Source organism: Perna viridis, chromosome 9 (assembly GCF_037379345.1).
Source record: "Perna viridis isolate PV_CMFRI_1.1 ecotype Kerala chromosome 9, ASM3737934v1, whole genome shotgun sequence".
NCBI classification, from domain to species: domain Eukaryota; kingdom Metazoa; phylum Mollusca; class Bivalvia; order Mytilida; family Mytilidae; genus Perna; species Perna viridis.
In genome coordinates, this window is record NC_142453.1 from 13,075,769 (window position 1) to 13,098,595 (window position 22,827).

Here is a 22,827-nt window from a genome sequence, read left to right on the forward strand (position 1 = left end):
ACCTGTTATTCCACCAGGTCTGAGGGGGGCATTAGCCCAGTCCAGATTTGCTGAAAAAGGACATAAATGAAGTTAAACCACGGCTATCCAAAAATTTCATCATCCCCATTCATGACGGGAGACCATGTTTAGCGGAAAAATGGCCACCAAGAACAATCTTTCGTCATCACCATTCAACTTAAAACACCTAGTCCTAAAGATGGAATCTGAACAACTGGTGAAAATGGTCGTAAAATAGTAGCCATTTTGTAAATGTCCGCCTAAAAAATACAAGACTGCCTGTCAACTCAGAATATTAAGTTTATCTTATGAATAGCTTTCATTTTCATTATTCTGCTATGGTTGAGGGGAAAAAGCAAAAACAGCATTTTGACCCCTATGTTCTTTTTTTTTTGTAATGACGGCCATGTTTTTTGACTGATGAAAAATTTTTAATGGTCAGTTTGTGGAGGAAACCCTAAAAAAAACTATGTCAACTTTTATCAAATTTTATTGAATTGGTTTCAGAGAGTTGTACACATTAAATCGACAAAAATATGTTTCAGGGGCCATAAATCCTAAAACAGGCAACAAATCACTTTGAAAGTTTTGACAAAGGTCCGTCTACTGATGGTGAACAATTAACTCTCCGTCAGAATTTGGCTGAATTCTACGGTTTTTGAGTTATTTGCAAAAAAAACTGTATTTCGACCCCTTTGTTCTATTTCTTGTGACAGTGGCCATGTTCTTCACTTCAATAAAAAATCCAAACGGTCATTTTGTGCAGAACACCCTAAAAACAGTAATACCAACTTTCATTAAACTGTGTACAGTAGATTATGAGGAGAAGATTTTTGAAAGTAATAACATCAAAAACAGCAAAAAACGTCCAAAAAGGGCAATAACTCCAACACGGGTCAATAGATCTTCACCAAAATTATATTACAGACAGATCTCATCATGGTGAACACTTTTGATCATGTCAGCATTTGGTTAAACCTAACGGTTTTGGAGATATATGCAAAAAACTGCTATCTGACGTCTATATTCTAATTTTAGTAACGGCGGCCATGTTTTTTTTTCATGATCACCGATCAAAAATCCAAACGGTCATTTTGTGCAGTATACTCTAAGGAACAATCACATCAAGTTTCATCTAAATCCATTCTGTAGTTTTGTTAACGACGACGACGACGACGACGGACGCATGTGATGGCAATAGCTCACCTGGACTATGGCTAGGTGAGCTAAAAATGACATATTTTCCAATAAACTTGATCCGTCACTAAACAGTACGATAGCGAGATTTCACCGAGCTAATTTGGCTGTTGCGAGGCGCGTACAAATAAATTGATTGATATCTTCGGCAAAGTTTCATACATTGTTTTTATCCTGCAACCACATTTTCTAAATAAGACATGCGAAATTTGTCCAAAACAATTTTTTTCAGCAATCTTTTGAGCGCGGCGGTCGGCGAGGGCAACTTTAACTAGTTACCTGTTTCCTGTTTTTGACGTTGCTCAAAAGGTAACAACGAGTAGAGATTATGCAGTGGATGAATATCGACACCCTTTATTTTAGTTTCCTCTTATTCTGCAACCTTCCTCTGGATATTGATATATTAGGTAAGTCATCATCCAAATTAGAAAGAAGAGGGTTGGATGCAACTTGCAGTGTCGGAAGAAATTCGGTTGTATAGAAGAAGGCTTAGTTGCAGGATAGATATTAGTCTGAATTTCCCTGACCCTGCCATCCCCCTCTTTTTGATTTGGATATTGAACCCGACATATCAATATCCAAATAAAAAAAGAGGAGGATTGCAGGGTCAGAGGAATTTCGGACTAGACAAATATGGATCATATTGTCCTCGATAGCGTTTATTTTAGTAAAGCCGATACAATGTCGCACTTGCCTTTTTTCACGTTCGCGACATTTATGAAAGAAAAGAGATATGTAATGTATTTTATAAACAAGAAAACTTTAAAATAAGCTTTTTTTTTAATTCATGACAAATAATGTACATCATTTTTAATAGAAATAATTAAAAACAAACAAACACTATCATAGTGGTTTTGTCTAGTCAAAATGTCACAAAACTGATTTAGAGAGAAAAGCCATGTGCACAATTAAAAAAGAACATATTGTTAAGTTTAATTTAGAAGCATAATACTTTGAAAAAAAAATGGAAATCCACATGCAATATCCATATGACACATCTCAATTTGCCAAAAGTAATCACTCTGTTTCCAAATCAAGTATATATATCTGCACGAAGAAGTGTGCACCAAGAATTTGTAGTATGCACCAAGAAATCGCAGTATGCACCAAGAAGAACAAGAAGTAGTTGATTCTTCCCATCTTTTGATAAGACTTTTATTGTGCTACATTTTGTATTTGAAGTTAAAAATATTACAGACCAATTGACTCGTTTTACCAGAAATCGGAACAGTTGGCGGAGACAAAAATGATGATACCAATTTTGAATTTCTATCTAAGATTTTATTAGCTACTATGACAAGCCAAAGTGGACAAAAATGAATATTTTTTAATATTAGAAAATAATTTTTTAACATTACAAATACATTTTTTAAATATTAGAAAATATTTTTTAATATTAGAAATTCCTGATTTAGTAATATTACAAAATATCACGCATTTAGTAATTATACTACAAATTGAATTTATAATATTAGAAAATGAATTTGTAATATTTGAACTTTTCCAAATTAAGTTGGGTGAAAAATTGCCACCCCTACCTATGAAAAAATACCTCAACATGAACTAAAATGTTAACTTTTGGGCTCATTTGACGCTAAGACACTATGTTAATGTACTATATCACACAAAAGTTTGTTTAAACTACAGTATTCTGAAAAAATGACAATAACGGGTAATATAGAAGGAATTCTGGAATTCTGAAAATTCCCTTTTTTATGATTTTATTATAATTGTAACCCCAAAAAAGAAAATCTAAACGCCTGAATTGATCGGGTATGAACTATGAATGCCTAAAATTTAAGTTTTATGGTGTCGGTATGCTGTGAATGAGAACTCTGTTTGATACTGTGACCAGTTTTCTGGAGATAGTGGTAATATCTTTAACATTTTTCGAAAATTCTTTCTTGAAAATTATTTTTTTTGTGGTTTATTGATGTAAAAATATATAACATCTATCGAATAATACCAAAGTTTTTTTACGGAAAAATAAAAAATCCCATTGTAGCAAATCCTGGCTACAAAAATCGCCAAAATTCATCAAAAGAACCACAGAAGTATTAATTGTGATAATACTAAACAGAAAATACCAAATAAGCCATTTCTTTTGCTGAAACATGAAAAAAATATGTCATTTAAACGATTTTTCGGTGGGCTAGGGGTTAATTTTTTTCATTTACCCCAAAACCTAAAGTGTTACCACAACTTTCATGAAACCATTGTAAATCTGAGAATTGTGCTACATGAAGATACATATATATGTCAGTTTACTTCGTTTTGTAGAAAGATGAAGTTTGAAGAATGAAAAATGTCAAAAATGTTTTTTTTTGCCTCAATGAGGTATAAAAAATAGCAAAAAAAATACAAAAATGCTTCAGTTTATTTTTTGGTGACAAAAAAATCGTAAATGAGAGATATAAGGATAACTGAAAATCATATTTTGGTTGACGAGTGTAGGGTGCACGGGGGTTATCTCGGCCCCACATACTATAGATAGTTGAATATTGCAATTGTAGATTTCATTCATATACATTATAGATATGTTCCCTTAAAAGACCCTCGCAACATTTCTCGCTAAATAATTTGGAGCATACTTCAGGTCCAGGAATGCCACCTTTTGGATATAGAAAAGACTATGCCTTGTTTTATTGAGAATGAACTTCATTTAATGTCTTTAATAATAAACATAAAAAGTAACGCAATCATCCTTTGATATAGAACCCAAACCACATATTTTGGCAACCCGGATATGCACATTTAAATGTTCATAGGAAAAAAAATAGACTCCTTTATGAGTATGGAAAATAAATAATCTGGCCAAGTTTATGATGAAAATAAATAATCTGACTTTCGCCAGGCTGGAAATAAAATTTCTTCTGTCCTGAAAAAATTTGCCAGGCCCTCCCCTAAGAATCTAATGGTCGTCCCCTTACTTCTCCACATTATGCGGCAGGTCTGTGTCATGTTTACCGCCATAGCATAGTTCTAGTTTCATACGAGATAAAAAAAAAATGTATCTTTTATACCATACACGTGTGTTCTACGTGTGTTTCTGGCTTGTATGAGAATAGGAAGTTTACATGAAATGATCGGTTAGCATTGAACATTACCCAGTTCCCGATTCAGGCACAGGGGCTCGCCACAAGTCTATATAGGTCATATACATTAGCAGGGCCCCGATATCTATAAATATGCATTGCCAGTTGTTTTATCTGGTTCCCAGGTCAATATCATAAGCGACCCAAATATCACTAAAATGTACCTCTTTTAAAAATGTCATGCACATGTCTATATGTGTTTTGCTTGTATGAGAACGGGAAGTTTACATTAAAAGATGAAATAATCGGTTAGCATGAAATTTATGTAATATAACCCAGTTTCCAATTCAAAAACAGGGGCTCGTTACAATTGACTATATATCAAGGCCCCATGTCTATTTATAGCCATTGCCAGTTGTTAGGAATGGTTGCTGGTAACCAATTGCTTTGATTGAAAACATTCGGGGTCATCACAGTTAAGAGTAATAATCAACGTGCAGTGGCGGATCCAGAGTTTTAGGTAAGGGGGGGGCAACAAATTCTTGACAGGATCACCGGAAATGATCACGAATGATCCGAATTTGCTAGGGGGTTCGGGGATACGCTCCCTCCAAGAAAATTTTGAAATATTAAACCTCAAATCCTGCATTCTGAGGGTATCTTGAACAATTTTTCAACAATTCTTAAAAATTGCAGTTTTCTATACCGCCACTCCACTGATCATGGGAACCAAGATTTTAGCGGAAGTCACCCGATTTTAGAGCATATCGCATATCTATCTGATCATCAGAAAATTTCGTATGAGTGCACATGCACTTTGAAATAGAAAGGGGCGTACAAAATTTAGAGAGAAAAAAAAACGTATTTGTAAATCATGTGATAGTAGGGACATCGAGGCTGAATATCATTTCTTCTCGGTGTGCACCCACTACACACCACATAGAAATCAATACAGAATCAATTAGACAACCATAATTTAATATCTTCATCAAAACCTCACCTCACACCAAGAGATATACCATATGTATTAAACAGTAGTTCTAAAGAAATACTAAATCAAAGTCATGAAGGTTGGAATCGAAGGTCAATTTGAATTAACAAAAAATATATTAATGTATAACCTCAAAGTTTAAACTATAGATTAATCTACTTTGATCAGATTTACACCACTGTCGCACTATGATCATAAATTTAGTTTATATGTAATGTGTATTCCATTATACTGTTTTTGTTCATGCCATATGGCATGCCGCTGTGGAATTTATTACCTATTTATTAATATCAATATATGATTTATTGATATCAATAAATGAATTATTGATAATTAGGAAAAAAGTATTGATATCAATAAATTGTCATTTATTGATATCAATAAATATAACATATTTATTCACACGTTAATAAATAAATACTGATATCAATAAATGATTTATCAACATATTAATAAATATTTCTTAACATGTTATTAGATCATTTATTGATATAAATAAACAGATGAATTAATAATGTGCTGAAAAAGAGGGTGTTACTATAGGTGTGGTCGTGTGATCGTGGTCAGATATTTATCAACATGTTACTAATTCATCTATTTATTGATATCAATAAATCATTTATGCACATGTTGAGAAATATTTATAAACATGTTATTAAATATTCATTGATATCAATAAATGGGGAATAAATTCCACAATGGCTAGCCATAATGCCATAACCATTTACTGTAAATGTGTTTATCAAATAAAACTGTCTATTGTCTATTGTCATTCGTGCTATTTTGGATGTTGAAAGTAAGCCAGCAGTGAATATTTGACGATTAGCGACATTGAAGACTTCAGTATTTGATTTTTGATTTTGTATCCCTTGTAAAAATATCTTCACTGATAACGAGTGCTATCTTTAACAAGAGGCTCCGGGGAGCCTGAATCGCTCACCTGGTTAAATTTGCCTTTCGAGGGCAATAAATTAAACAAGAAGGTCTCCAACAATTTTGACTAAAAAAAACTCTGATAGACCTATCATAAGGATCATTTCAGTAAATGAAAGTCTAAATCTCTCATAGTTTTCAAGACATTGGCTGAAAACTGTAAAAAAAAAACTGTCATTTTCTCCTGTCAAGGGCAATAACTCGTATAAGAATGCATCTGACAAATTTTATGCCTGAAGACTTTTGTAGTTCAAAAAATAAAGGTAGTTTCAGGTATTGAAAGAATTTGGAGATATATGCGAAAAACTACTGTCTGACCCCATGTTCTATTTTTAGTAACAGTGGTCATGTTTTTCGACGGATCAAAAAACCCACTTCAATTCTATGCAGGATACCCCAAGGAACATTTATACCGAGTTTTGTTTCAATTGGTAAAATCGTGTCAGAGGAGAAGATTTTTGAAAGAAGTAACATTAAAAATAGCAAAAAAAATTGAAAAAGGGCAATAACTCCAACATGGCTTAATAGATTAAAATGAAAATTTGACCGCAGTTAGATCTCATTATACTGAACACTTTTACCCCTTTCAGAATGGGCTAAACCTAACCGTTTTGGGGATATATGCGAAAAACCTATTGTCTGACCCCTATGTTCTTTTTTTAGTAACGGCGGCCATGCTTTTCGACGGATCAAAAATCCCCACATCTGTTCTATGCATGATATCCCAAGGAACATTCATACCAGGTTTGGTTTCAATTGGTCAAGTAGTGACAGAGGAGTATAGTTTTGAAAAATTGTTAACGACGACGACGGACGCCAAGTGATGGCAATAGCTCACCTGGCCGAAAGCCATTTGAGCTAAAAAAAAAAAAAAGAGATAGTCGACGCAGTAATATTTGTTATTTTTAATTTTTTTTCTACATTTCATTCAGGAAATAATGCATGGCACGCAATTTCAATTTTCGATATTTTTCTTCGAACGTTATTAGTATTTGGCCAATCGGGACACAGAATTGCGTTTCCGTGGAAGAGCGTCTTTAAGGTCAAAGGGTAAAAAGCGAGACTGGAAAAATATGTGTCCATTTCGAATTCCAGTTCATAACCCTTATTTTTACTATGTCCAATTTGTTCAGTACAAGATTACATTTGATTGGTTCATATCATTTTATTGACCAATCAAATAAGGTTTAGCACTTCTTCGTTGGTTTCATTTTGGCATCAACAATGGCGGAAAATTCTACCTGATGTTCTGGTTAAAGCTTTAAAATTATTTTCCAAAAAACTTCCAGATAAATTTAAAGTTAAAATGATCATTTTAAAATTATTGTTTTTCGCAGCATCCGTCCGTACTGTAATATGCCAAGGTTTGTACAATAGTAATCGATTTACATGAAGAATATTATGTAAATCTTGTTGAAGCATGTTCCAATTTATAGCTGCGAAATCGTAGCTCTTGATCTTTTTTTTTTGGATTTTCTAACGTTAAAAAAATGCAAAAAATGGTTAGAGCTACGTTTTGCAGCTAGTTCCAATCAGTACTCAAATATGGACAATAACACTCAAATAGTATATTGAATCTACACTAAACGTGTACTGAGGGAAAAATAATGATTAAGGAAAACTGCTGAGTCATTCACCTTTTTACTTGATATGTGCTTTCGTATTAAAAATTTTTGTTTCTGTCACTTCCAATTGTTAAAAAGTTTATTTTTATGCTCCAGCGACAAACAGTCACTGGGGCATAATAATTTACCCCAGTTTGTCCGTCTGTCTGGATTGCACATGATAATGGCTTGTCCGGCTATCTTCTCATACAGTTTTTCAACTACATCTAAAATATTTTACAGGATATTTCTTCACATGATGAAGGTGTGCAGGACCAAAGGATTTTAATTTTTGTGAAATATTACAGAAATTGGTGATAATTACACTTAGTCATTTTACTCTGAAATATATGGATCATGGCTTGTTCAGCTATCTATTTGTACAGTTTTTGAACCACACCTGAAATATTTTACAGGATATTTCTACACATGATGAAGGTGTGCAGGATCAAAGGCAGAGATTGAATTTAAGGGGAAATACTCACTAGTGGAAAATGTTCTGAAATTCAATCCCTGAAAGGGTTTTGATTTTCATGAAATATTATGGATATTGGTGATAGACAATCATTTTCATTAGAAATAGGGCTGTGTGGCTTGTCCGGCTATTTCCTCCTGTAGTTTTTGAACTACATCTAAAATATTTTTTGCAGGATGTTTCTACTCATAATGATGGTGTGCAAGGTCATAGGATCTTGATTTTTGTTGAATATTACGGAACTGGATGATAGACTTTTGTATGTTACGAAACTGGGTGATATTTGGACTTTGTAATATTTGTCAGAAATATATCCCAAGCAACAAAGTTAGGGATTTGTTATTGGGGGTATTAACATTTTCTCATTGCAAGTATTTTTTGCAGTGCATAGCCTATCATACCAAATATTTACTGCATCAACCAACAATACATAACCTTTCTGAATCTGCAAACCATGTCTTCATACAAAAATAAACATGTTCTTTATTTGGCAAATCTAGCAAGCAGGGCATCATTAGTGTCTTACAGATACATTTTGTTTACTAAAAAAATCATTACTAACAAATGATGTTGGGGCACCTGTGACAAACAGGGCTTCTAGTTTCTTACTTTAACTTGTCAAAATTAATGTTTCTGTATGCCTAGATTTATTTATCAAGGTTTCCTCAGTGTTCCATCTAAGATTTCAAAAGGACAGGGTGCAGGTCCTGCAAAGGGGCACTTTGGCAGAGCTTTGTTGAATTTTCAGAAAGGGGTTGTTAAGTGAAAACAGTGTACATGTAAGGTTTACAGTCATACATGTGTATAAACTTTATTATTTTCACAGAATTAGTAAAGGGGCGCAGGGGTTGCGCTGGGCTTCTTGGCGCCTAGGTTTTGTATATTAAAATTGACAGGAAGTTTGTCAGCAACGGATATTCTCTCTAATTTTTTGTTTACACCTGGTCAGAGTTAATTGACTATGACCAATCTACACTGAAGGCAATTAAAGATAATTAGACCAGGTGACCGTGACTGACAATATCCTCATGGGAGGTGTTAATCAGATGGTGTCTTCCTTGAATGCCAACATTTTATATATTACCTATTCCTTGAATGCCAACAAAAATATTTCAATAGATGTTTATATTATAACAATAGGAGTTTTTATAACAATTAAAATGTGTTATAACTATTTAACTATTGCCATAAATCAGTGAAGTCGATAAATGGAACATTATACCTTTTTTATATGGAAAACAGCAGAATTTTAAAAATGTATTAGAATATAATAAACCTGAATTATTAAAATTTGTAAAAATATAATAAAATTTTAACATTTTTTTACTTTTATTTTAAGAAATGTATAGATTATAGTCAAAAATATTAAAGAAATTCAGAAATTTAACATTGATAAATAAAGTCATGTGATATCAAATTATGGTAAAAAGAGCATAGTCCTTAAACAACTTACAGCAAAACTGATCTTCTACATTGTGTAGCAATTACAAATATTTTATTAAATAAAAAAATTGTACTTAGTAACTATTCTAGTACTAGTATTCTTGTGGTGAATTGAAATGTCTTAAAGTTATTGGACTACAAAAATAATTCAAAAGTCTATCGCGCTATACATGTACATCTATGATTTTGTGAAGAAAAATTAAGTAGAAACAGCAACAAAAAAAAAAAAATAATAAGGTTTTAACAACTGGAATAACTATCTGAAATAAGTCACCTGTAAATAACCTATCTCTTAATTAGTATAGATGTTTTGATATGCATGCAACTTTGTTGTTATAACCACTGACACCATTCCTTGAACACCCAACAAAATTTTACAGGTAAATTGTCAGTAATCAAAGGATGTTGGCATTCGAGGAATAAACCAATCAGATGTAAATATATTATTGAGCCAATTAAAACTCTCATCATCTGGTCAAAGGTAAACTCAATTAAGGCCATATAGGCATGTGCACGTGGCTACACACAAGTTTCACAGCCCTGTAATAATTCAGAAACAGACTTGCCTAATAAAAGAATTAAATCCAATTATCCCATTAGGAAGTGTCTAAATACTTCAAAATGAAAAAATTAGTGAAATAAAATGGATGACATTTGTTTACACTTTTGCCATGTGACTTTTTGGCAGGAAAATCAGTAAACAAACAGAATGGGGATTCCCAAAATCTAATTAAAGAAATGCTATTCAGATATCAAGATAATGGTTCATGGTACAAACTGTAGTTTGATAGAAATTTTATCACTTGAGAAAAAGAATCAAGTTTGTTAAAAATAAAAAAAAATATTATATTGTATTAGATAAATTAGACCATAAAGGGCAAAAGTGAAAGTGTTTTAAAATCATTGACTATATGAGAATAGTAAGATAAAGTCTTTGATAGAAGTAAAATACCTGTTTCTGGAGTAGTACTTCGTTATTTTATGCATATGAAAGTGACAGACTAGAGCTAATAACCTGCTTTATACATGCATCAAGAGTGAATGTTGGGTACATGTACAAATGTATGTCATGAATGGAGAGGTTATTTTGATGAATTGAAAAAGATAATTCATCAGTGGACTTATACTGTCTTTTTTTTTTTTTTAAAAGTATAATTTTTTTGGCACCCTTTGGCTCTAATTTCTGAAAACTGGCAACAAAAAATGGCAGCTGGCGACAGAATTTTGGAAGTCAAAGCAGCCCCTTGGGGACGAGTTTGTAAAATAAATAATCTGACAGAGCTTCATGTCACTTCTAGTTGCAATTAAGTTTAACATGTAAAATATTGTTAATGTACATGTAATCTGTTTCATCTTGTTTCTATTGACCACATTTCACCACTTCGAGGCAATACAGCAGTTGTACTCTTTAAATATACTATGGCATATTTTCTTGAGTTATTATTTATTATTTTAGTCTTTTATTTTTAAAATAGTCAGTTTAAGGGACTTTTTAATAGCAAAATAGGGTCTGTTGGTTGGAAAAAAATGATTTGTAGTAGTGAATTTCTCTATAGTCATTCTAACCCTTAATCTAAACAAATTGCAACAGCAGATATTTAAGTTATAAACTATAGCATTACATGTATGTCCAAACGAAGCACAGAAAAAAGTCTAAATAAATCTAACATGGAAACACCCCCCCTTAAAAAAAAACACCATTTCAAATTTCCTATAGAAATTACCATTGGGGAATAATTCTGTCAAAATGGCTGAAATAACAATAAATTTGATGCACAATCATAATAAAGCTTTATCTGATTAATAAAATGTGGCAATAGTTGACATTTTAGCATTGCTATGAGGGTCATCATCAACTTTAAAAGAATTTTCATATCTTTTACCAAACAACTAAATAAACTAAAAACTTAAAAGAAAACTATGTGTCAATTTTTCAAAATATTCAAATATGATGAAAATGATGAAGAAAATATTCTACATGTACTTTTCATGGTTAAAATTTTCTTTTATCAAGGGCAAAACTGCTGCTAAATAGCTAGCAGAAATAAACAATTGAAAATAATAATTTCCCAAAAACTTGAATATACCTATCCTAATTCAAAATGTTACTTATGGTGTGCAGCATAATATGGGAGATACATGAAGTCAATAAGGAAAAAAAATTCCATCCAAGTATAATACTTCACATGGATTGGTTAAAAAGGGAAAAAAAATCTGACAAAAAATGCATTTTTATATGTCATTATTCCCCCCTTCCAATGTTTATTCCCATAGGAAATAGTTATCAAGGGGACCAAGATTCTAGCAGAAATCAAAAGAATATAATCCAGGAACAAAGACCAGACATGGAAAACGGACAACCACAACGAAGAACATAAAGTAACTAAAATAATACAGACAAAGTAACAAAAGTGAATGAGCAACTTGAACTCTCCAAAAACTGTGGGCCGGGACCAGGAAGGGTAAGCATCCTCTGCTTTTTAGAAACACCTGCGGAGTTGCTCATAAAAAAGCAAGTCCGGGGTAGACTAAAGAGGAAAGGAAAACTATGACACGTTGAACAAATCAGTTTTCATGGTGCAGATGGATACACCATCCGTGAGTTCTTGATGATGACCATAAAACTTTTGTAGTGATGACTTTAATCTTGTAGCAACATAACCCTGTTCCAGAAGCCTAATTGTAAGAAGTATTGCGCAATACAAAAATTCTGCATATTTATGGCAAGCTCTGAAACAACATATGAGTTGTGATATGAAAACACCATACACAGGTGCTGAAGGGATGTTGCCACAGATGAAAGGAAAGTTGACAATTCTGAATGGAAAGTCATCAAGTTTGTCGTAAAATTTGGTCAGTAGTTTTCCTTTATCATAGACATCTAAGTGTAGGTTAAGATATGAGGCTGACTTCAAAGTGTTTGTAGTATCCTTTATCTCAAGTTCTTTGGGGTAGATATAATGCATCGAATTCCAGAAACTAGGATTGTTTAAAGATAATATATCATCTATATAGTGGAAATTGAGGTTAAAGGATCTAGCTAAATGATATTCTTTCTTTCGGATCAGATCAGCTATAAAGTCAGCCTCATAAGCAGGGATCTCCATGGATCAAAATGAACACATGGCTCTCTTTCCGGTTGGACAAATTTGCATTGTGGCCTGTGTCCTTTCAGGCAGTAAATAAATTGCCAAAGAAAGTATGATAAGGTTGGATGAGACATATTTAATAGCACAAGCTACATTATGTACAACGTAGAAATTAATAATCAACAATGGTAAATCTTTCTGTCTGTACTGATAACTCAATTAAAGTTTTCTCTTCCCTAGGTCCACAGCTCTAGAGAAGTTATAATCACTGGGACATGTGGGTGTGATCATTTTGTTGATCCTATTAAAAATGTTCTTTATAATTCAACCACAAGAAGTTAGACAGTCAGACATTGTTTCGTTAAAATCTGTGTCATTAAACAATATTTTAGAGCTTTTGGGAGTCGATCCATCACCCTTTAAAAAAAGTTAAGAAACTTGGATTGCTTTTTTGTGTCGGATAAATGCCGAGATCATTAAGACATTGTATAAATTTAAGATCGTCTCCCCCCTCTCCAATATTTCTCAAATTTAATTCAACTCTTGATACTTTCTATATTTAATTAAATAAAAAGTTATGAAATTTTATTCATTAAAAAAAACAGTAGAAATCATTCAGCTTATTTGAATCTTATTGATTTTGCTGACGGTGATAATCTTGATATTGACCAATTCGTGATTTGTTTACACATGCTTTTCACTCCTTTACATACATGTATCAACCCCCCAAAAAAATACCAAACAAGACATTGTATTACCCTTAGAATAAACACTCTTGCCAATGATAATGATTTATGACAGATATAGGTGATTAATAAGCAAGGGTAATTGGGAAATACATTGCCAATTTGTAATGTGTGACGCAAATTTGAATACATGGTGCCCACCAAATGAACAGATGGTGCTCATTTTGAAGTACATAAAGTAACACATAGCACAGTGCCATGCAAAAAAAGAGGTCATGGAGAACCCTGATAAGAATGAAGGAATAGGTCAGCAAGTAGAGGAGCACAACTTGTTTCCATTGGAATGCTGACCGTTTGTTGAAAAATGTGTCCACTGCACTGGACAGATATGTTGTTGATAAAAAAATTTCAGCATTTTGAAAACATTTTCTGTATATTTGGAAGATGGTTTGGAATTATTTTTTACAAAGTATAAGGAATCTCTACCAAAATCTATATATTTGTATCTACATGTAGGTGTACCATCTTTTTTGGAGGAACAATGAGAATATGTTGAGATCTATATATGTTCAAATTTCAGTTTTAATCTATGAAGCCATATTGGTGAGATTTCTCTTTTTCAAGTTTTTTTTTTTTTTTTTTTTTTTGATGTTATTTCTTTCCAAAATCTTCTCCTCTGACACTGCTTGACCAATTGGAACCAAACTTGGTATGAATGTTCCTTGGGGTAACCTGCATAGAACTGTTTTGGGATTTTTGATCCATTGAAAGACAAATAGAATGGGGATTTCCAAAATCTAATTAAGGAAATACTGAAGGCATTAAGTAATAATGATTTCATATATCATGCAGGAGTACAAGAGATAATTACATGTGAAATGGTCTTTATGATGAGTCGTACCAAAGTATTCAGTGAGTGAAAATTATCAGACCACTCCTTGTTAGAGATAGTGCCCTTGAAGGACAAAAATTTCACAAGGTGAGCGATTCAGGTTCCTGGAAGCCTTTTGTTTAAAGTAGGGGAAGCTTTAGAAGTGCTCAGTGAGCATTTACTTGTTTTTTTTTTAAATACTTATAAGTGCAAGTCTTCATAAACCTCTCAAGGGATTTTGATGAATTTTTATAGGAAGGTTGAGTATCCATGAAAGAAAATAATTACTGTCAGAGGAATCGTAAGGGAGGTAATTGAACTTGAGAGTAAGTGGTTGTATATTTTTTGTGGGACAGGTGAAACCGAAGATAATACCCCTAATTTGTCTTGGGAGCTGCTGGGTCCAATCAAATCCAAGTATGAAGTTTTGTGATTAGTGAACAGTTAAAATTACTGTTGTTAAGATGTACTAATTTGTGGTTTTTGATTTTCCAGGATCAAAATTCCTTACATGAGTGTCAACTTTCATGTTTTAAAGTCTAGATCTTAATTTTATTTGCAGTAATGATGGAATATCAGTTTAATGATATTTTATCATGGCTGCAAAGAAAATTAAGATCTACAGTAGACATTAAAACAAATGAAGAATCAAAACCTCCAGTGCTAACAGCACTTAGATTTTGCTTCTCTACCATTTAGCTCCTTTTTGGAAACATTCAACCAATTTGATAAGTGTAAAGACTGACAAAGTAAGATCTAAATAACTCACAAAGAAACAAAAGTTGTACCATAATACTATATCTGAGAGGTAACTAATTCTACAGTTCATTATTACATCATTTCAAAGAATGAAGCTTTCAATCATTTCATGTGTTTATTAAATACATGTGAAGAAAAACCAATCATATTTTTCTTTTCAGGGGTTGGAAAGGTATTTATTGGGACCTCGCCAGGGAATATCATTGGGTCACTTTCCTTCAGTGAAAATACCTTACCTGCAGCAAGACAAATTCCAGTGTTTATCGAGAATAAGAACCCTTCAGATGGATCAAATGTTACTTTTACTGGTAATGTAAGTCAAGTTATATACAATGTAATAGTTACTAATATAAAGGCAAAATAATGATTGTATCTATAGGCAGGTACATGGTGCATACAGGATTATTTCAACCATGAAATGACTGGTCTGTCTGAACACTGCAAAGACCAGTCTTAGTGCACTAAGACCAATAAGAAGACACCTTTCTCAAGTAAAAGTACTACCAGTGGAAAGGGCATACAATTGCATGCAATGCACTAAGTTAATTATAAAAAAGTCATAAAATTGATGGTGCAGGTTTGGGTGCAGATTTTTTTATTTATTAGCTGAACATTGTTTTGAATTACATGTACATGTAGTCAGTTTGAAGTTCTGTTCTATGTTTTTATATTTTATTATTTGATATAAGAACATGGATGTAAGTGACATGATATAAAAAATGAAATCTGTTGAAAAGTTACTCAACTTGAGCAATAATAGTAAAATTTTATGCATATATTTGAAAACAAACAATAAATATATTTGAGAATGTCTGATATATGCTTTTCACAGTTTTGCTTGTTCCTGTTTAAAATCAGCCATGTGGATAGCTGATACACTTTTTGAGACTATAGTAGATAATTTATTCATTTAAGATTTCATGTTTTTTTAAATTGTAAAATAGTATTGCCTTTTTTTCGCTGTTACAGCAAGTGATTTTAAAATATTTTTACTTGAATAAATAACATTTTCATGTAATCTAAATACATTAGAACAAGGTTGAGGTAATGAAAATTAATTGTTTCAGTCTGTTTTTACTTTTTGTTTCATAGTTCTTTCATAAATATAAATAGGATGATTAATTAGAAAGAGTGAATAACTGAAATATGATCAGTGCTCCCTTTGGGAGCGTTTCATAAATACATTGACATCAATTTGATTCTGCCGTCTGTGTTTTATTACGGACAGGATGAAGTCGCTATAAGTATGCGCCCATCGTCTTTGTCCCCACAAACAAAAATCTTAAAACTTAACTATAACAATAAGTTAGTTGTCACTTGGTGTACGGTTGAAGAAAACAAACCAACAACAAAAAAGACGAGTGCTTAAGGTGAAATCATTTGTACGATTACCATACAACAGTGTAAGAGTCCATTCTGTAGACGCGAAACGAAAATTGTTTTGAACTGGAAACTACAAATTATTTGTTCACTTTAGGAGACACATTTTTACTCACTAAAGCATGTGTGAAAAACATGCTTATCATTTAGAAATTCTCTGAAAGTAATGCCTTCAAAAATTCTGTGCAATCAAAATGTGGTAAAACCAGTCTAAGTGCTAACTTACAAAAACAAAAATTTTGCGGGACAAAACAATTTAATGACACTGCTGGCGGTGTGCAGGGGACACAATCATTTCCCCTGATCCTACTGACGGGACCCAGTTAATTTCAGATCAGCCAACTGACTAAAAACAAATGGTCATGGCCAGAGAACCTAGAGTTGAGAATTTCGAATGAAGGTGAAACTATTAATTATTCGTGGGCCTGGGCCGATTTGGAATCGATCCCGATAAGAACAGAAAGATTTCAAGTGGAGCTGCAACATCATATTGAATTACAATTTGAATCAACACAATTCCATAAGAAAAAAAAACAACATATACTAGTAATTGTTACCTCTCTCCTAAAATGAAACTATAAAGTGTATACAAACCTAAGGTTAACTTATTTGTTGGTTGAATCTTGCCTGTTTTGTAAAAATGACCACTTATAATACAGCTGTATTGGCCCCCTTTATTATGAAAATGACCCCCTGTTTTGCTGTCAAGGGGCCCCCTTTTGCAATTTTCTGGAATGAACACTGAGTATATGTATATAGTGAACTAATACGGGTGTCTGTCCTTCCATCCACACTTCTTTCAATTACATTGTACCTAGAGGGGGACCCATTTCTGATCCCATACTCCTCCTACACGAAAGAATGGAATTTCATAAAACTTTCACAGAATCTGTTACATACATGTACTGCCATTGTGTACTCACTATTAATTATAATGTGATCCAAACCAATATGAGGGTTTCACATAGCAAAACATGGACTTGGTCATTTATGAATACATATATTGGGACACAGGGGTACCTATCTCTTATCCAAAGTATGATTTACATAAATGTAGTGAAACTTTCACTGAACCTTTTTTACATATTCCAACTGCAACTTTCTATTTTAGATTTTGATCTAAATTAATTTGGAGGTTTCACATGTACAGCAAATTATGAACATAATTGTCACATTATCATTTATGAATATGAGGATATGTGGTACCATCTTTTATTTGTTAATCCTAGGTCCTCCTACACCACTTAATGGAATTTAATGAATCTTTATGACATATTCCTATAGTGCATCTTCTACATTTGTATTTCAGATTTTGAACCAAAACAATTTGGGGGTCAAAAGATGCATATTATCAAGTGGGCTAAAATGGTATATCAGTTTAGTGAGAGTTTTTCTGGTCAAAACTTTTATACACATTGTTACATGTACATACATGTATTAGATATGTGACCTTCTGTTGTGGAAAAAAATTACAAATATGATATACGAATCTTTACACCATGAATTGATCATTTTTTCAGCAGTAAATGCTAACATTGGTTCATACTTGGTGTTATTGGTAACTCTCAGTGTACATGCAGTTTCTTTAAACTTTGCTTAATATTAAACTGATGATATGTTATGATAAAGACATAACAGTGGGGCCCGTATGCAGACAAGTTATCAAACTTCTGGTGATTGACAACACTGTTATATTTTTCCTCTATTTATTAACCAATTTTCTCCTATGTAGTTGCTATTAATTAAAGCTTGGATTGGATTGATTTTCAGAGATTTGTCAAGGGCACTTTTATGGGAGGAGGTCGAAGAAGTTATTGATTTGCCCTTGTTGGATGTATAACAGCTTGGATGGGATTGATTTTCAAAGATTAGTTTTCAATGATTAGTCTTGGGGTGCACTTTTTGGGAGGGGAGACTTAGTTTAGAAGTTATTGATTTATGCTTGTTGTCTGGATAGAGCCTCCATTTTTAGCTCACCTGGCCTGACATTTGGATTTTTGATCGGTTAAAAAACATGGCGGCTGTTACTAAAAATAGAACATAGGGGTCAGACAGCAGATTTTTGCATATATCTCCAAAACTGTTAGGTTTAGCCAAATTCTGATTAAATAAAAGTATTCAGCATGATGAGATCTATCTGTGGTCAAATTTTGGTGGTAATCTGTTGACCCATGTTGGAGTTATTGTCCTTTTGAAAGTTTTTTGCTGTTTTTGATGTTATTACTTTCAAAAATCTTTTTCTCAAAAACTACTACACAGATTTCAATGAAAGTTGGTATTTTAATTTTTAGGGTATCCTTAACAAAATGACTTTTTGGATTTTTTTTGGTTAAAAAACATGGCCACCGTTGCTAAAAATAAAACATAGGGGTCGTACAGTAGTTTTTTGCATATATCTCCAAAACCGTTAGGTTTGGCCAATATCTTTCCATTCCTGAAATATCCTTATCATAAGGCCTAAAAAATGTTTCCACGGGAACAAAGTTGTCAGACAACTCCATATAAGGGTTATTGCCTTTGAGAGGTGAAAAATGACTTCTTTTTTTTTTCACAGTTTTCAGCCTATACCTTTAAAACTATGATAGATGAATGAAACTTTCAATTGCTGAAATGACTCATATTATAAGGCCTACAAAGTCTCCAGGGATCAAAGTTGTCAGACGACTCCATATATGAGTAATTGCCCTTGAAAGGTTACAAATTACATTTTTGCAGTTTTCAGTCAGTATCTTGAAAACTATGATAGATAGAATGAAACTTTCAATTGATGAAATGATCCTCATGATAAGTCCTACCTAAGCCTTTGTGGAGTCAAAATTGTTGGGGTCTCACTAACCACTTCTAACGTTTCCATTACTTTACATGTTAAAAAAGTAATTTTCAAAGTCTCACTGTGAATTCCCAGGACAAATGACATCTTAAAGCTGCATACCGTTGCGAAGCTTGGAAAATAAGGCTTCCAAAATCATTATGCTAATGGTACGATCATAGTAGAAATTCTTCACAAAATTTACTTGAATAAATAATACTGAAAATCCACATTTTTACCTGTTCTGCTAAATGACAGCATGGAGGCAAATTACTCACACATGTAAACAATATTCATACACTTTTGTAGTTAATTACATATATGATTTAAAGTACACATTCTCAGCTTTATTTTGACTACTTTTAATCATAATACACACAAATAATGCACTTACAATGCATATGTCTAGGTTCAGTGTGTTTTTGGTACTACATAGGGGGGTGGCCATTTGACCCGGAAGTGGTTAGTGAGACCTTAAAAACATTTTATGAGTTTTTATGTTTTTCTTTTTTTACATTTTATGAAAGCTTGTGGTATTGTGAGTCTAATAAGACCAAAACTATCAAAATCAGACATAGGACTACAAAGAAATGGTCATTTTTATATCATGCCCCTCAGTGATATTTTCCCTAAATTACTAAAAAATTACAATTTTAACTAACTTGTCACACCAAATTGATACCTATGATAATTCAAGAAGTTGTAATAGTAAACATCATTTATCATTATGAAAAAAGAACAGATTTCAACAATTTATATCATACCTATTTCATTACTGTGTGATTCTTAGTCTGTGCTGTGTGACTATTTGAGTACTTTGAATATCCCAAGCAGTGACGTTGTGTATTTCATGGATGACGTCAAGTTATGAGTCACTGTTACTGATAAAAATCTTGTTGCTAAGTTGTTTTTTAAAATACCTTGCACAATGCACCTCTTAAAATATAGCCAGATTACCAATATCACTATACTGATTTTATGGGAAAATGGAAATAATGACCAGGAAAGGCAATTTTCCTCAAATTATGCATTTCTCTGAAATATGCCATAATTTAATTTATGGTCTCACTAACCACTTCTAACGTTTCCATTACTTTACATGTTAAAAAAGTAATTTTCAAAGTCTCACTGTGAATTCCCAGGACAAATGACATCTTAAAGCTGCATACCGTTGCGAAGCTTGGAAAATAAGGCTTCCAAAATCATTATGCTAATGGTACGATCATAGTAGAAATTCTTCACAAAATTTACTTGAATAAATAATACTGAAAATCCACATTTTTACCTGTTCTGCTAAATGACAGCATGGAGGCAAATTACTCACACATGTAAACAATATTCATACACTTTTGTAGTTAATTACATATATGATTTAAAGTACACATTCTCAGCTTTATTTTGACTACTTTTAATCATAATACACACAAATAATGCACTTACAATGCATATGTCTAGGTTCAGTGTGTTTTTGGTACTACATAGGGGGGTGGCCATTTGACCCGGAAGTGGTTAGTGAGACCTGGACATCTTGTTAGAGTTATTGCCCTTGAAAGGCAAAAATTTAACCAGGTGAGTGATCCAGGCTCCTGGGAGCCTCTTGTCTTTACTGATTTCTTTTAAGTTGGTAGCATTAAATACTTAAATAAAATTGTGCCAGAGAAATTGGTCAAGGGGAACCTTTTTTTTGGCAGACGACTTAGTTTGTCTTATGGATAGTGCCTCAATATAAGGGTGAATGATTATTAGTTACAAAATATGTACATGGACAATGTATAACAGCTTGGAAGGGGACTTTCTGAGAAATCTATTCTATTTTTCTTTAAATTATACATGTTAGAATTTTCAGTTCATGGTGTTCCAAACATTTTGTTTAAGGTAAATACCACATGTGAGCTGAGTATTACTGGAACTGATGGTTTTTCATCAGCAATTTTTATGACAACAACCCTGAATGAGGCTACACGTGCAGGAAACATCCAGTTTAAGTATGTATAGGAAGTATATATTTTTTTTTTATTCCATACCCAATTGCTTTCATGTACTTTTCAACATTTCAATTTGCCATCTTAGTGATGATAAAATTATGATAAAAAAGTAAACATTGAAGGATTGGATAATCCCTGATACATTACAAAGAAGGGAATAACAGTTAATTTTAGGAAATTTAATTTTGATGTGAGTTGAAAAGATAAGTAAAGATATATGAATCTGTAACAGTACATCCGTTGTACAGTAATAATCCGAGTTCTTCATTGATGTCATTAAAATTGTAAGTATGTAGGACAAATAGAAGCTTAATTACATCGTTTTATTATTGTCATTAATGTTGTTTACCTGGTAAATAGCAACAATTCAACTAATAAAAGTCAGTAGAAAGTTTCATTTACTTATAGGATCTTATGGGTATACTACATGGTATTCAAATTGATTCTATTCTGAAGATATTGTAACATGCTGATTTATCAGGTTAAAATCATAAAAAAAAGGTTTAACTGTAAAAAGATTATAAGTTCATTGTTCATATGTTGTTTTCATTAGTAACCCTGTAAAGGGACAGGCAGTAGATATAAGATGTTACGGAGTGTCCACATCATCTATAGAATTCAACAAAACACAATCTATCAGTCAACCTTCGTAAGTAGTTATTTATCTGAATTTGACACTTTAAAATCATTATCATGAATTATTATTTAACCTTAGTTATTATGTATGTACAAATATATGTATGAATCTTTACTCCTTTAGATATTCACAATGATTTCAGCTAGAGTACCTAATCTAATTGATTGAAACATCTCATGTGAAGATCACAGATATTTACCAATCATTTATCAATCTGTTTGTCAATGAATCACTTGAAATGTGAATTGTACACTGACCAATGGCTTTTTGTTATACATGTATTATATTTTGTTGTCTACCTTGTATATTTGGATTGTCTCTGTTTCCTATTTTCACATTCTGATGTCTCTTAATTGTACTTCTGTTTTTATCATTCTGTTGGTTTTTTTTGCTGACATTTATTGTTTCATCACGTCAATTTGGATTATTTTATATATATTTTATGTTATTGACACCATTTTGCCCTCTTAGAAATCTCCTCTATAAGTTCAAAGAGTTTTCTGTGTCTTTTACTGTATAAACCAGGTTTGTAAATCCTGATATGTTCATGTTTTACCCTTGTCTTTTGACTGCTTTTTCATTTCTTTGAAAATCCTTCAAAACTCATAGGTAAAAAACACAAGGTGTATAATGAATAGAATAAATAAGCGAGCTCAAAAAGACTCGTACTTCAAGTGGACATATATCATATAAACTCACAAAGACATAACCCTACTTCAAGTGGACATACATCATAAAAACTCAAAAAGACATAACCCTACTTCAAGTGGACATACATCATATAAACTCACAAAGACATAACCCTACTTCAAGTGGACATACATCATATAAACTCACAAAGACATACCCCTACTTCAAGTGGACATATATCATATAAACTCACAAAGACATACCCTTACTTCAAATGGGCATACATCATATTAGCTTACAACA

The 22,827-nt window shown here is 32.5% G+C and overlaps 1 protein-coding gene across 2 annotated transcripts in view; it reads left to right on the forward strand.

Annotated features, from left to right (window-relative positions):
- The first annotated feature begins 7,367 nt into the window (after positions 1–7,367).
- Positions 7,368–22,827, forward strand: part of LOC148606843 (tectonic-2-like) — a 49,755-nt gene continuing 34,295 nt past the window's right edge. For both annotated transcript variants that reach the window (XM_088546343.1, XM_088546344.1), the window contains exons 1-4: positions 7,368–7,520; positions 15,245–15,396; positions 21,148–21,257; positions 21,811–21,906. In XM_088546343.1, the coding sequence (XP_088402469.1) occupies positions 7,463–7,520; positions 15,245–15,396; positions 21,148–21,257; positions 21,811–21,906 (416 nt within the window). In that variant the 5' untranslated portion in view covers positions 7,368–7,462. The remainder of the gene's footprint in view (positions 7,521–15,244; positions 15,397–21,147; positions 21,258–21,810; positions 21,907–22,827) is intronic.